This window comes from Phalacrocorax carbo, chromosome 1 (assembly GCF_963921805.1).
Source record: "Phalacrocorax carbo chromosome 1, bPhaCar2.1, whole genome shotgun sequence".
In the NCBI taxonomy this organism is placed as follows: domain Eukaryota; kingdom Metazoa; phylum Chordata; class Aves; order Suliformes; family Phalacrocoracidae; genus Phalacrocorax; species Phalacrocorax carbo.
In genome coordinates, this window is record NC_087513.1 from 92,688,193 (window position 1) to 92,700,341 (window position 12,149).

General features: G+C 46.1%; 1 protein-coding gene across 2 annotated transcripts in view; it reads left to right on the top strand.

The window, feature by feature from the left end:
- NME7 (NME/NM23 family member 7) overlaps positions 1-11,850 on the top strand; it is a 93,712-nt gene extending 81,862 nt beyond the window's left edge. For both annotated transcript variants that reach the window (XM_064466963.1, XM_064466955.1), the window contains exon 12: positions 11,583-11,850. In XM_064466963.1, coding sequence (XP_064323033.1) covers positions 11,583-11,615 — 33 coding nt within the window. In that variant the 3' untranslated portion in view covers positions 11,616-11,850. The remainder of the gene's footprint in view (positions 1-11,582) is intronic.
- The last annotated feature ends 299 nt before the right edge of the window (positions 11,851-12,149 follow it).

The window sequence follows — 12,149 nt, forward strand, 5'->3', positions numbered from 1 at the left end:
CTTGAAATTAGTCATTCCTGGACTAGTTTTAATCAAGGTACTTGATACAAGTTGTTGTGGCTACCAGACTTCATGGCTTATGTGCCTCCTTAAAGAAGTGAAGGCAAATTAAAATCTGTCAGTGAAGGCCTCACATCACTGGAAGTACAGTGGGTAAAACTTTCCACAGGAGGTGGTGCTGTACACACACCTCAGTTCTTGGGTCTCAGGTGGCTGAGTACCTTTCAGATTATGCAGGAATCCACATAATCTGCAACCATTAAAAAACTGGTTACCTAGACCTGCAGTTATAACAAAACCAGTATTTCTGGGTTTTGGCACGCTCTGCCTTGTAAATTGTTGCTCGTTCTGTGCAGGTCAAGGTTTGGGGTTTTTTTTCAGTGGTTTTTGGGTTGGGTTTTTTTTTTTGAGAGCTGTTTCATAAGGGCATTTGTACTGCAGCAAAACACTCGAGGGATGATAGACTGCACATGTCTCAGGTAGCCTGAAAGGTCTCTCCAGTGACGTGCAGCCTGCTGTGTCTCAGCCATCCACTCCAGCTTTATGTTCGTATGCCATGGTGTTTGGGCAATCAGTCAGTCTCATGGGGTTTCTCTGCATAATTAAAAAATGCTTAATAGTCGTATATATGTGTGTGTACTTATTCATAGAGGGCGAGAGAGGATGCTGCCCTTGGTAAGATATGCATGAAAAAGGATTTGCTATGGGATGGGTAAAATCCAAATTCTGGGTGAAACAACCTTCTCCCTGTTGCTGAGAAGATGCTGTTATTAGGTGACTAATTCTTCTAGTGGACAATAACATGGCAATTGCTGTGGGAGTGCACTTACACATGCCTTTGCGTGCCTGGTAGGCTATGTGTGAAACTGTGGAGGGGGGTGGGCTGTTAAGCTAGTTTTCATGGGAGTGCAGGATGTGCTAACTGCCTTCTCAGCCTTGCGTTCCCATGGGTGCTCTTCCCACTGACTCCTCAGGGTGCTGCGTGCATGCCTCCGGGTGGCTGCCGGGTGCCGTCAGGCTCCACCTTGGGGACTGGAACTGTGGAGGGAGATGTGTCAGCTTTCAGCATCGCAGCCAGCTTTCCAGCCAGGCGGTAGCAAGGACCTCCTCGAGTATTATTTTGCTGGCCTTCTCCCTTGCCTCAGAGCTATTTGTGGCATCCACAGACATGCAAATAACCTATAAAAGAGGGATGTTATCAAAGAAGAATGGGAATTGTTTGTCTTCTGAGAGAGCTGTCACGATGCTTGTTTTTACCCCTGCCTTTAATTTCAGCTGTGCAGTGGTGTTCGAGAGTGAGGCTGGGGACTGGCAGACTCTGCAGCTTACTGCTGGAAGCTCCTCTTTCCCTTGCTCAGCCTCACACCAGTGAGACTGGCTTACTGCTTCTAAGGCATTTAAGCAAGCGAGTAATTTCATCTAGCTGTACAGATCAGCTATGGCCGTCTGACGGAGACTCACACAAGTTCTGGCACTGGAAGTTCAGCTGGCTGGATCCAGCCTTGGGGAGATGGGAGGTGAGGTCGTATGATAAGCAGTGACAGGGCAGGCCAGTTCAGCAGATGTGTTTTGTTCGGACAAGTGCTGTGGGTGATGAAAATGAGCATCGTTTTCCTCAGGCTTGATATTAACTAAATGCTCTGATGAGTGTTAAGAGCTGTGCTGCTCCTGGGCTTTTGGTGCAGCATGTCTTCCACCTGCTAGAAGCCAGCTGTCCTTGGTCTGGCATTCCAAATAGTGCTGGGAGAAGCATGCCTTATGCCTCCTTTCCCTTTGCCTTTATTCAGGGGGGCTGGGGGTAGGGTGGTATGTTAGCAAGCTGTCAGAGCGGACAGGGGGACACTCGCTTTGCAGCAGGGCGGGTGCAACAAATGCTTCCCATAACCAGTTCCATAAGAACAGAGTCCTGTTACAGAAGAGCTCTGCTGGCTGCCAATCTGCATTTTTCTGTTTGCTGCTTCCTTGCCTGCCCACTGCCGTTGTCTCAACACGTGGGCGTGCTGCAAGAGGTGCTTGCTATCATCCACCCTGGAAGTGCCTTTGTGCGAGTAGTGAGCTGAACCGTGGGTTGAGGTTATAATGCGACAGTCAAAGATGGAAGGCATCAGAGGGATGCAGCCCTGTTAAACTAATCTTTTTGGTGCATCAAGGTATAGTCCAAGCAATTTAATAAAGCATGTCAATGAGTAACTCTCAGAAGCATCAATGTGCTTAGTGTGGAATTTGTGTATGTCACACTCAGAACAAAGGTCTCCTGCATTGCTTGTTACCGATTAACTTGTCTGGTATTATGCAAGCTGCCTCTACCAGCTGAGAACTAACTCTCCCCATTCACAGGGCATCACAGCTTGTAAAACATTACACAGCAGAAGTGCATAGCATGGCAATGAACCTTTCACTGAGGGCATTTCAGCTGTACAGCATTTCCCTCAGGAGTCTTTAAAATATTAATAAAGAAGCCATTGTTTCACTCAGTCATACGGCAATTTTGCAATGAAGTCTTTTATTAGGGGCCCATACTGAGCTGCATAATCCGGGGTAAGATGCTTTTAATCATCTCCAGTGAAAAGAAATAAAAAATTGGATGATTTGGGTGAGGTGGGTTTTTGGTGGGGTTTTTTTTGCAAGTTTTCATCAAAGCAGTAGCTATTTTTGTCTGTCAGTTGGAAAATTCAGTCTCCGCTGGTACAAAATGATCTGTGAGATAATGGCTATTATGATTCAAGTGCTCCTCCATTTTAACTTTCTGAGACTTTTCATCCAACAGCTGTGGGAACAGGTTGGAAAGAATCTGGAGTGTAGGAAAACTTCATCTTATTTGGTGGTGGTTTTGCATATCAAAGGATGTTAGTCAGCACTGGAATTCTGTCTCACAATGTTTCCTGATGCTGTATGTATACTTGTACAGAGAATTAAGTAATCTTTTTGCCTAGGCCTATCTGAAGAGAAACTAAAATTAAAAATAGCAATAATTTGCTATTTTTAGGATGGATTTTTGGTAATTTCTCTTTTATTAAAAAAACGAATTATGGTATTATAAGGACATTCACAGCCTAATTTTGAACACAGGTTGTATAATTATTCTACTTGTGCGCCAGACAGGCAAACTAAACTAGAAACTTGTTTAAACAGAGTTGTGAAACAGTTCAGCTCTTGTGCTTCCACTTCTGGGTAAGATACGAGGTCCAACTGCCCCTTGTTCTGCCAAGTCTAAGGTTTATAAGTGCCAGAGAGAAGTTAACGAGTGTGAACCAAGCAGCTCCCAAAGCTCTTTAAGTTTCACCTGATCCTGAAGGTAACCTATGTGATAAACAGGGCTTGGCTTTTGGCACATGTTCGCGTTGCGCTGAGCAAGGTAATTTTGTGGAGGGGAGGTCAAGGCAGAGGGAGGGCGTGACACTGCTTGATAACTCATCGGAGGCCCAGTTTGTGTCTCTGAGGCTGCTGCCTTCTTTCTTTCACTGGCCATGTTCTCATTTTGAACCAGAAAGCCCAGGTCCTCTTTCCATTTCCTCTCTTCCTCTAGCTGAAGCGTAGCAACAATTTAGCTGCAGCCCAGCTGCATGGTGGGCTGACTACAGCAAAGAAGAGAAAAAAGCCCAGGGGAATAGCTTATACAGCCACAGCAGTAAGGGGACACTGTAGTTACACAGTCACTTAGAAGCTCAGAATCTCCTTTTGTTTCTTGAGCAACGGGTCCTGCACCTTTTTTGGGGGTAAGAGCAGCACTCTTGTCCTGTAGCACACACTGCTGTGTGAAGCAAATATACTTTTATGTGGGTTCCTATTATTGACCTCAGCCGGTTGCACCTTCCGTCTGTCTCTCACAGATCAAACAGACAAATAATTAGCTATACTGGTACTTCCTGTGCAGGGTTTACCCCTTCCCTCCTTGACTGACTGCTGCAAGCTAGCAGTAATTAAGAGGGGAGTTTAAGTCAGCTATCTGCATACATATGTTGAAATGTATGTGGAACATGGGAGGAAACAAAGCCAAACGTGTTAATATGGGTAGAAGACTGTGAACAAGATTTCCTGTCTCTCATAGATGCTAACACCATGGGATATCTTAAGAGTTTATCAAGCTCTAGAAACCACTTCTCCTTTCATAAGTAATAATAACTTATTATTCGAAGTGTAGTGCCATGCCAGTGTTGGTTTTGTGTTGTGGTAATACTGAGGGCTTAGACACTGGCTGTGATGATCTTATGTCAGCAGCTGTGCAAACACAGAACAAGATGGCCGTGGTCACCTGAAAGGGTGTTGGCTGTAGTCTAGGGCTCCTCAAAGCCACCAAGCCTCTTCTGGATTCAGCAAGAGCTGGATTCTCCTTCTTCCTCTTCAACCCTAAGTGCATTGGCATATAGCCAGGAATGATATATCTACCAGTATGTCTGAAATACACTGAGATATGTAGGCAAGCCTCTGAGCAAGAGGCAGTTCTCTTAAGTGGCCAGAGTTGCTAAGTGGACAAGTTTCCTTCTGCCTTGGTGTCAGTGGTAGTAACTGCTGTTCTGCTGGGGAGAGACAGTGTGCCGAGACTACCCAGCCACCCACCAGGAACTGTGGGCTTTCTCTGGTGGCTGTCTTACTCAGTCCAGCTATTGAATAGGAACTTGATCACTCAGATGTTGAGTCTAGTCCCGTCATGAGGTACATGGTTTAGCGCAGAGCAGAAGTATTGAAATCACAGACGGCTGCTAAGACTTGAAACAAGCTCTTGGTCTCTTCGTACTTACCCATTCCACAGGGGAATGGAGCTTTCTAGATGCAGTGACATTGCTCAGAAGGTAGTTTGAGCACTACGGTGGGGGAATTTATGCCATTAGTGTGGTGGGATGTGTCCTGTGAGCACAGGGAGCCACAGTCTAAACAGGGGCTTGTGATGGTGCATGCAAGGCCATTACTTGTGGTCCAGGTGGTGCTTCTGTTTGGTTGCCTTTTTCCAGGATATTTTGTTACTGTCGTATCTTTCATAACTTCTACACTGTGGCCAGGTGTAGCCAGTTGGGTCCCCAAGCCAAAAGCTACCCTGCAGAACATCTTGGCTGCTCAGGAAGAGCTTTAAACGCTGGCTGCCTTCTACCTCGGTTATTTGCTTGTTGCTTCTATCCTCACTTGAATCTGTGATGTGGGTAGAAACACATTCTACTTCTCTCTGCAACCACATCCTCCTCTACCGGCTATAATCTGGTAGCTTTTGAGGACCATGACTTTCAGTGCTCTCTGAGTAGGCTGGAGAGCCTTAGCTGAGCATTGGCACGGAGCCCCCACCATGCCTGTGGCTTGTATGAACACATCCAAAACAGGCTTTACTTAGATATTTCAGATGCTAGCAGCAGCGGCCCTTTTCAGTGTTTTTATCCAATGTTCAGGAGATGCTTGCAGCTTGCGTCGACATCTGTGGTGGTGTGCCTAGCCTCTTGTCTGTGCCTAAGCTGACAGGTTCAAGGGAACCACAGGAGCTCCCGATTTTGAGGCAGGCAAGTGTCCCTCAAGATAAGCATGAAGTGTAGCAGCAGTGATCCGGGTGCCTCAGTGAGCTGCCTGTGATCCTTGGGGAAGCAGTACTCGCTGTCATGTTGTGGTTTTTCACGTGTGATGGGAGCCAGGACCTTTCACGTTATTGCATTCCAGTGGCTCTACCAGGTCAGTGTTCTCTTCTGATGGCAACCAAAGATGTTGCTAAAGGTGGGAGAGTCCAGGGCTAATACGTTGGGCTTCAGCTACTGAGCAGTTGGCTTATGCTGTGGAGCAGGGAGATTCAGTGAACCTGTACCTTCTTATTAAATTCAGAGATCGGTGGTCTGAGTCAGCACAGTAGTTATGTACGATGTAAAAACAACACTTTGTTATTTTAAATAAGTTTTTGGGTTCACTTATTTTTCTTGTAGTGTTACAGAGTAAATAGCATAAAACCCTCTTTCTTGGTGTTTTGATTGTGGTGTAATGATTTATAGTCTTGTCTTCTCATTTACACCCTGTTTGGAGTTCAGATTCCTCCAATCTTTTATTTTATGCTACAATTTCCAACTAGCTTACCGTGCCCTTCTCTTTCACTGTATTTTCAGAGTTGATCATAACCCTGCACAGCATTTGATGTGACTGTTAACAGCACATAGCATAAAAGCAGAATGTGCTCTATGATATCCTGTAGTCTGTCTTTAATAAAACCTTCCATTGCAAAGTTGGTGGGTTTTTTTGGTGCATAGGGATTTTTGTCCCAGTTGTACTTAAGAAATTAACTTGGACAGTTGAAGTGCATGTGTACAAACTGTTCTGCCTTGGGCAGCCTGACCGGCTTTATTTCTTACAGTGCGTGACGCTCAAGAGAGAGGCAAGGGTGACTTTCTTTTTCAACAAACTTCCTGAGACTAAACCTTCTTTAGGTTCATGTGGGAAAGTAATTCTTTATTTTCAGAATACATAATACAGTAAGTAAGTAGACCCTCTGACAACCATTTTTATTTCTGGACTGCTTGTGTCTGGAAGGATGGTATGAATCCGTGGGGTTTTGGTGTGTTAATCTAATGATTTAGTCGTGTGAGTCAGCGAAATGAATTGTAGCTGAAATGCATTTTAGGTGTTAGCAAGTGCACTTGCTAATAGAGTTGGCAGGTTCATGCTGATGTACAAACGAAGATTAATGGGCAAAGGGAAAATTTGGATTCCTACAAGTGACCTCAAAGTGAGATAACCTGTAAAAAATTATCAGACCTAAGTGTTTAGGGGGAGTGTACTGATGCTGAAACTTCAGGTCAGCAAAGTCTCTCTGGATGATGTTCCTGGAATACCTACGCTGAACCAAGGAGATACAGCTTTGCGGTGGGTTTGGGGAGAGGGTACGGCTGAGTGTCTGTCCAGCTGCGTGAAAGGCACTGAGATGACTGACAGAGTCTAAATGAATACAGGGATGAAAAAGCCTTTCATGTTCCAGCTGCCAATTTTAGTTCAGCAGAGATGAGGAAGGACTGAAATTGCCGTCATCTTTCTGGTGATGGATGAGAAGTGAATCTGTGATCTCAGGGTATTTTCTACTAGTATGTCTCCCTGTCAGGTCCCTTGCTTCTACCACGAATGATACTAACAGGGTCTCTTATTGAGAACTGCCAGTCCAAGGGAGCAAGGGGAATGGACTGTGAACACTGAGGTACCCTTTCAGTGCCAGGGTTTTGTTTGAGGCAAGACGTAATGCTGCCTGTGTGATATGCTGGTACCGTTCGAGGCGTCCCTTGGTCTGTCCTTCTGTAGACAAAAGCTCTGACTTTTTTGCTTTGTTTTCTGGGCAGAAGGAGACTAAATTGTGGGTGTCTAATTCTTAGACTTGAAATCTTCAGTACGCTTTGTGCCTGCACTGGGTTCTGCGTTACTGCCAAGTTCTTTTGCACTCCCTTGGAAGACTGACTGCCTCACTCAATTTGCTTCCCTCTTCTTTTTGTTTTCTTTCTTTTTTTTTTTTTTTTTTTTAATTTTGCCTAGCCTCTCCATACTCTTAGGGCACACATTGTTCAGGTGATAGTCATTTGTGCTCAGCCAGGGCATTAGACTGGATTTTGTATTGCCTGCTGTATTAACTCCTGAAACCTTGCAGTAACGCGTGGAAGCGCCCAGAGGGAGTGGCCAACTTCATTAACACGAGTTTTGCAGAGAGCAGGTGTGACTGAAGCAAAACTTCATGGAGCTGAAGCAGCTCTCAGCTCCTCCTCAGTAAAGCAGTTTATAGAGCCAGAGCTGGAAGGTCACAGTCATTGACCTGTTATTTCTTCCTAAGCATTATCGTTATTTGTCCCTGAACAGGAGCTAGAGCAGGCATAGCCACGTGCTATAAAGCAGGTAGATGGTTCCTGGGATCTGTAAGGAAGAGTACTGTTGTTAAATTTAATCTTGTTTCATCCCTAGGAAGGAGTGACCACACCTGAATGTTAGCATCATTTGAAGGGCATTTGTGTGACATCTGTGAAATGCTTTTGGTTGGTCTCAGATCAGTTCCTGGTGTGGGTTTGTCCTCTGCCACCTTTGGGTCCTGTTAAGAGACCAGCTGATGCTCACTGAGATGTTTTGTATGGGCATAGCTCCCTTTTCTGTGGTTTGTACTATACCCTGGGAAAGGGAGTATTTCCTAAAATACAGGGTGCTTTGGAATGCCTAACCCCTGTCTGGATGCTCGGTGCAAGTACCTCCAAGTCCTGGATCCCCTTGGAAAAGGACCTGGTGCTTTTAGAATGGCATTCTTCAAGCTGTCTCTAGCTGGGGCCTCATAAGATGGGAGCACCCCAGATCTCTTGGTAGTGCCGAAATCCTTGGTCTTAGTTCTTTGGCAAAACACCACGTGTGTTGTCGTGTGAGCGGGGTAATGGATGGCCTTTATTTCTGATGTTTCTTGTCCAGCACTGCTGTACTCCCAAGGCTGAGTTTCTTGGAGAGAACGATCCTTTCTGTGTACCACAGGCGTGCTAGCACTTAACTGGTTTTACTGGGAGCTGGGTGGCAGCTGACCCACACAAAGACGATTATATATAAAGAGGACATACCGGCTCCTAGTTTTGCACATTATACAACAAGCAGTGTGCTTGTGATGTCCGAGCCGTGGCAGTACAGTCTGCGCGGATCTTCGACAATCCAATCCAAGCTAATTGAGGGGGAAGAGGTTTTCTGTAGGTTCTAAGTCAGCTGAGGGTGTTCAGCCTGGCCTGGGAAAATTGGTTGCACAAAACCAGGGGCTTTTAAGGACTAAAATAGCGCAATGCCTTTTGCTGCTAATAGCAAGCGAGCAGGAGTTGGGCGAGGGCAGCATTCACTCGTATCAAGTGTGTGCTGCAGGGGCTGGTCATTACCTAACCCTGGGGAGGCCGGCTAGGTCTGGCCGAGGTAGCGCAGGAAGCGGCGGGAGTTGACGCAGCTCTATTCAACCTGCCCCATCTCGGGAATGGGGCCTGCGGTGGTAGCAGGTGTATCGGCACCCCGGCCTCAGGCTGGACCCAGTTACTACCCACAGAGGAGCAGACTCTGCTGCGCTGGGCCGCCACCTTTGCTCCTGGCAGAGCTCCCAGCACACGCCAAGGGTCGCGCCTAGCCCGTGCTGGCCAGGCAGCCTTGGCCAAACCTGGAAGAGAAGCCCAGAAGTGCCAGTGCTCGGAGCTGGTGTGTGTCAGTGCAAGTGGTCACGCAGACACAGCCTTAAAGGTTCTTGTCCTTAAATGTCTGTGTGTGTCTCTCTCTTTGTGCGCTTTTTATTTTATTAGTATTGTTGTGTATCTCTCTCTAGCCTTGACGTGCAGGTATCCTACATCATCAAGAAGGGAAATAAAATTCACTTTAATGGCTACCATTATACTTAACGTTGAGCCTAGCTCGCAGAAGAACAACATGTTCACACTGGCAGTTTATAATGTAATGTCCTATTAGTCAGTGAGGGGGGTGATGCTTTTCTGAGGAGAAGAGATTTTGCATAGGCAATACAGCACAGATGATTAAAAAAAAATCATGCAAGCAATGGTAATTTTAAATTGAGTTGTTGATGTCACATCGTGCCCTGCCTTCCCCCGCCCCCCCAAGCTTTTGCCCAGCCACTTAGCATAGCAAGGCTGTGTCGGCAGCATTTTGTGAAAGGTCATTTTAGTATCAAGTCTCTTGTGTGTCAGAAGCACTGGTGCCATCGCAGGCTGGCTGGCCAGCCAGTGCTTATCCTGCTTGTCGCGGGCAGGGAGGAGTGTGGGGGCGTTCGTTGCTTTGGTGTTTTGTTTGGGTGTTTGTTTGGGGGTGTTTTTTGGGGGTTTGTTTAGGGAATTTTCTTTTTTGTTGTTGGGGTTTTTTTTTTTGGGGGGTGGGTTGGTTTGTGTGGTTGGTTGGTTGTGTTTGGTGGGTTTTGTTTTTATTTAAATAAAACAAACCCATCCTGCAGCTGTTCAATGCTGTACGTCCATGAGCTCTGTCTAATTACAGCAGCAGTTCTAATGTGGGACGGGGTGGGGGAGGGAACATGGGACAATGACACACATGCCTCGCCATGCATGTTGGGTTGTGGGTTTTCTCTTTTTTTGTGTGCGTGGTGGTGGTTGCTTGTTTTGCAGGGGATGTGGAACGTTAGGGGGGGTGCAGCCCTTTGGTAGCAGGGTTCACATGAGGCCTGTGACTAGTTGGGTCTTCTCAGTGGGTGGCTGCAGGGTCTGTGGCTGGGCCAGCGCCTGATCACTAATTAACCAGCCAGTAATGGCAGAGCCGGCCCTCCTGCTTTCACTGACGTGGTACTAGAAAGTGATGGGGGTGGGGGCGGAATGATGTAAACATATTTATTTCATATTTATTTCATATGCTGTTACTAAGAGTACATTATGCCAGTACAAGCACAGTGAGGCCTCTACAATGTTTGCCCCAACCCCTGGAACAAGCCATTATCTTTATTAGGAGTTCATGCTTGGACTTTGCACTCATATAATAAATTAAAAGGGGAATAAATTATCTGTGAGTTGGCTCTTGTATAACTAAACTAAACTAAAGTAGTTTGGGGTTGGTGTTTTGTTTCATTTTTTAAACTGTCACAGGCTGAGCACCTAAGAATGGACTTGTAGGGGCAGTGGCTCCTCCCAAACCTGGACCCATGCACAGCACATGTACACATGCCTCCCCCCCCCCCCCCCAATGGTGGCAGCAGGTCACCCACCAAAGGCTGCCTTCCTGCAGCGCGTGTGCAGGTGGCGCTTCAGGGAGTATTTTTTAGTCCTTTACTCACAGCATCTTTGGTAAATCCGGGCCTTGCCATAAACATACAGCATCAAACAAAACCATTGAAGGTGAGATTTCTGCTACCTTCTGGTCTGTGGGAATAGCAAGAAATAGCCAAATACATACACTAACCGCCATAGCATGCCGTAACTACGCGTTGCTGTCTAGCAGATGGCAAAAACTTTTAGGAGTTTGCTTTCCCAGTGCCCTGCGGTCTGATTAGGAAGGCTTTATCAAGCAGCTTGCTCAAGGATAGTCATGTTTTGTCACTACACAGAGACATTCTCCCTGGTAGTCTGCGTCATGCAGCATAAAGCAATCTTGACGCCTGCAGGAAGCCAGCTGCCACGTTTTGTCACATCTGAGCAGCCCTGTCAGGCGTCGCCTGCTCTCAGCACCGAGCTATTGGCCCAGCAGCAACACAGCAACTCGCTGCTGTGAAACGCCATTTATGCTTCTTGTGACTTCAGTGTGCGCCCTCCCCCTCTGGAGCTGCAGCACGTAGCCCTGGTGGGTGCTTTAACCCACATCGAGGCTAAACCATTTTCACCTATAGTTACTACTAGAACACGTGGCCTGAGCCTCCGGCCACAGAGACCTTGCACTAACCATGAATATGCTGAAGCCTTTTTGGGTTCCTGACTCTGGTGAGCGCAGGCAGGCGCACCTCAGCTGCCTCTAAGGCAGCTCAGGGGAAAACAAAGCCCTGACACCAAAACCAGGCTCTTCTAGAGCTGGTGCATAACACCTTTGCTGACAGGTGGGAGCAGCAATTTAAGGCAATCCTAATACATGTTTCAACTGCCTTCTGCTGAGGCAGCCTGGGAATGATAAAAAGATGTATGTTCTGTTTGAAATAGGTGCAGTACTTCTTCAAGATTCTGGACAACTAACTGCCTCCATCCTCGACCCAGGCAAGAGACACGCACACAGACCGGTGTGTTCGTTCATTTATTTGTCCAATGTTTCAACCTGACTGAAATACAAGATCAACAAGAGCACTGTACTCCTGGCTATTATAACATGTTAGAACATAGAGTTTTGCACTTTAGACAACATTTAACACCATTCTATGGGGTACTGCATTGCTTTTATAAAGTTTAAAATAAAGATTTATTTTCAAACATGTGACTTTGGTTTATTTCATACATTACACTTTCTTGCAGAAAAAATAAAATTGTACAACTGCATAAATATAAAATTCTTCCACCATGAAAATGGTTAAAACATTCAATAAAGACATTAGCACCACAGTGTGCGATGCCTCCAGCAAGGAAAAAAAGAAAAAAAAAGGAAAAAAAATACAAAGCAAAGTTATGCCTATCACTGAGGAGAGTGATAGTCTGACCCGGTCTCTCACACAACATACTGGAGGATGAGGGAGAAGGTGGAGAGAGAGACAGCATTCACTACAAAGCACAGTACAC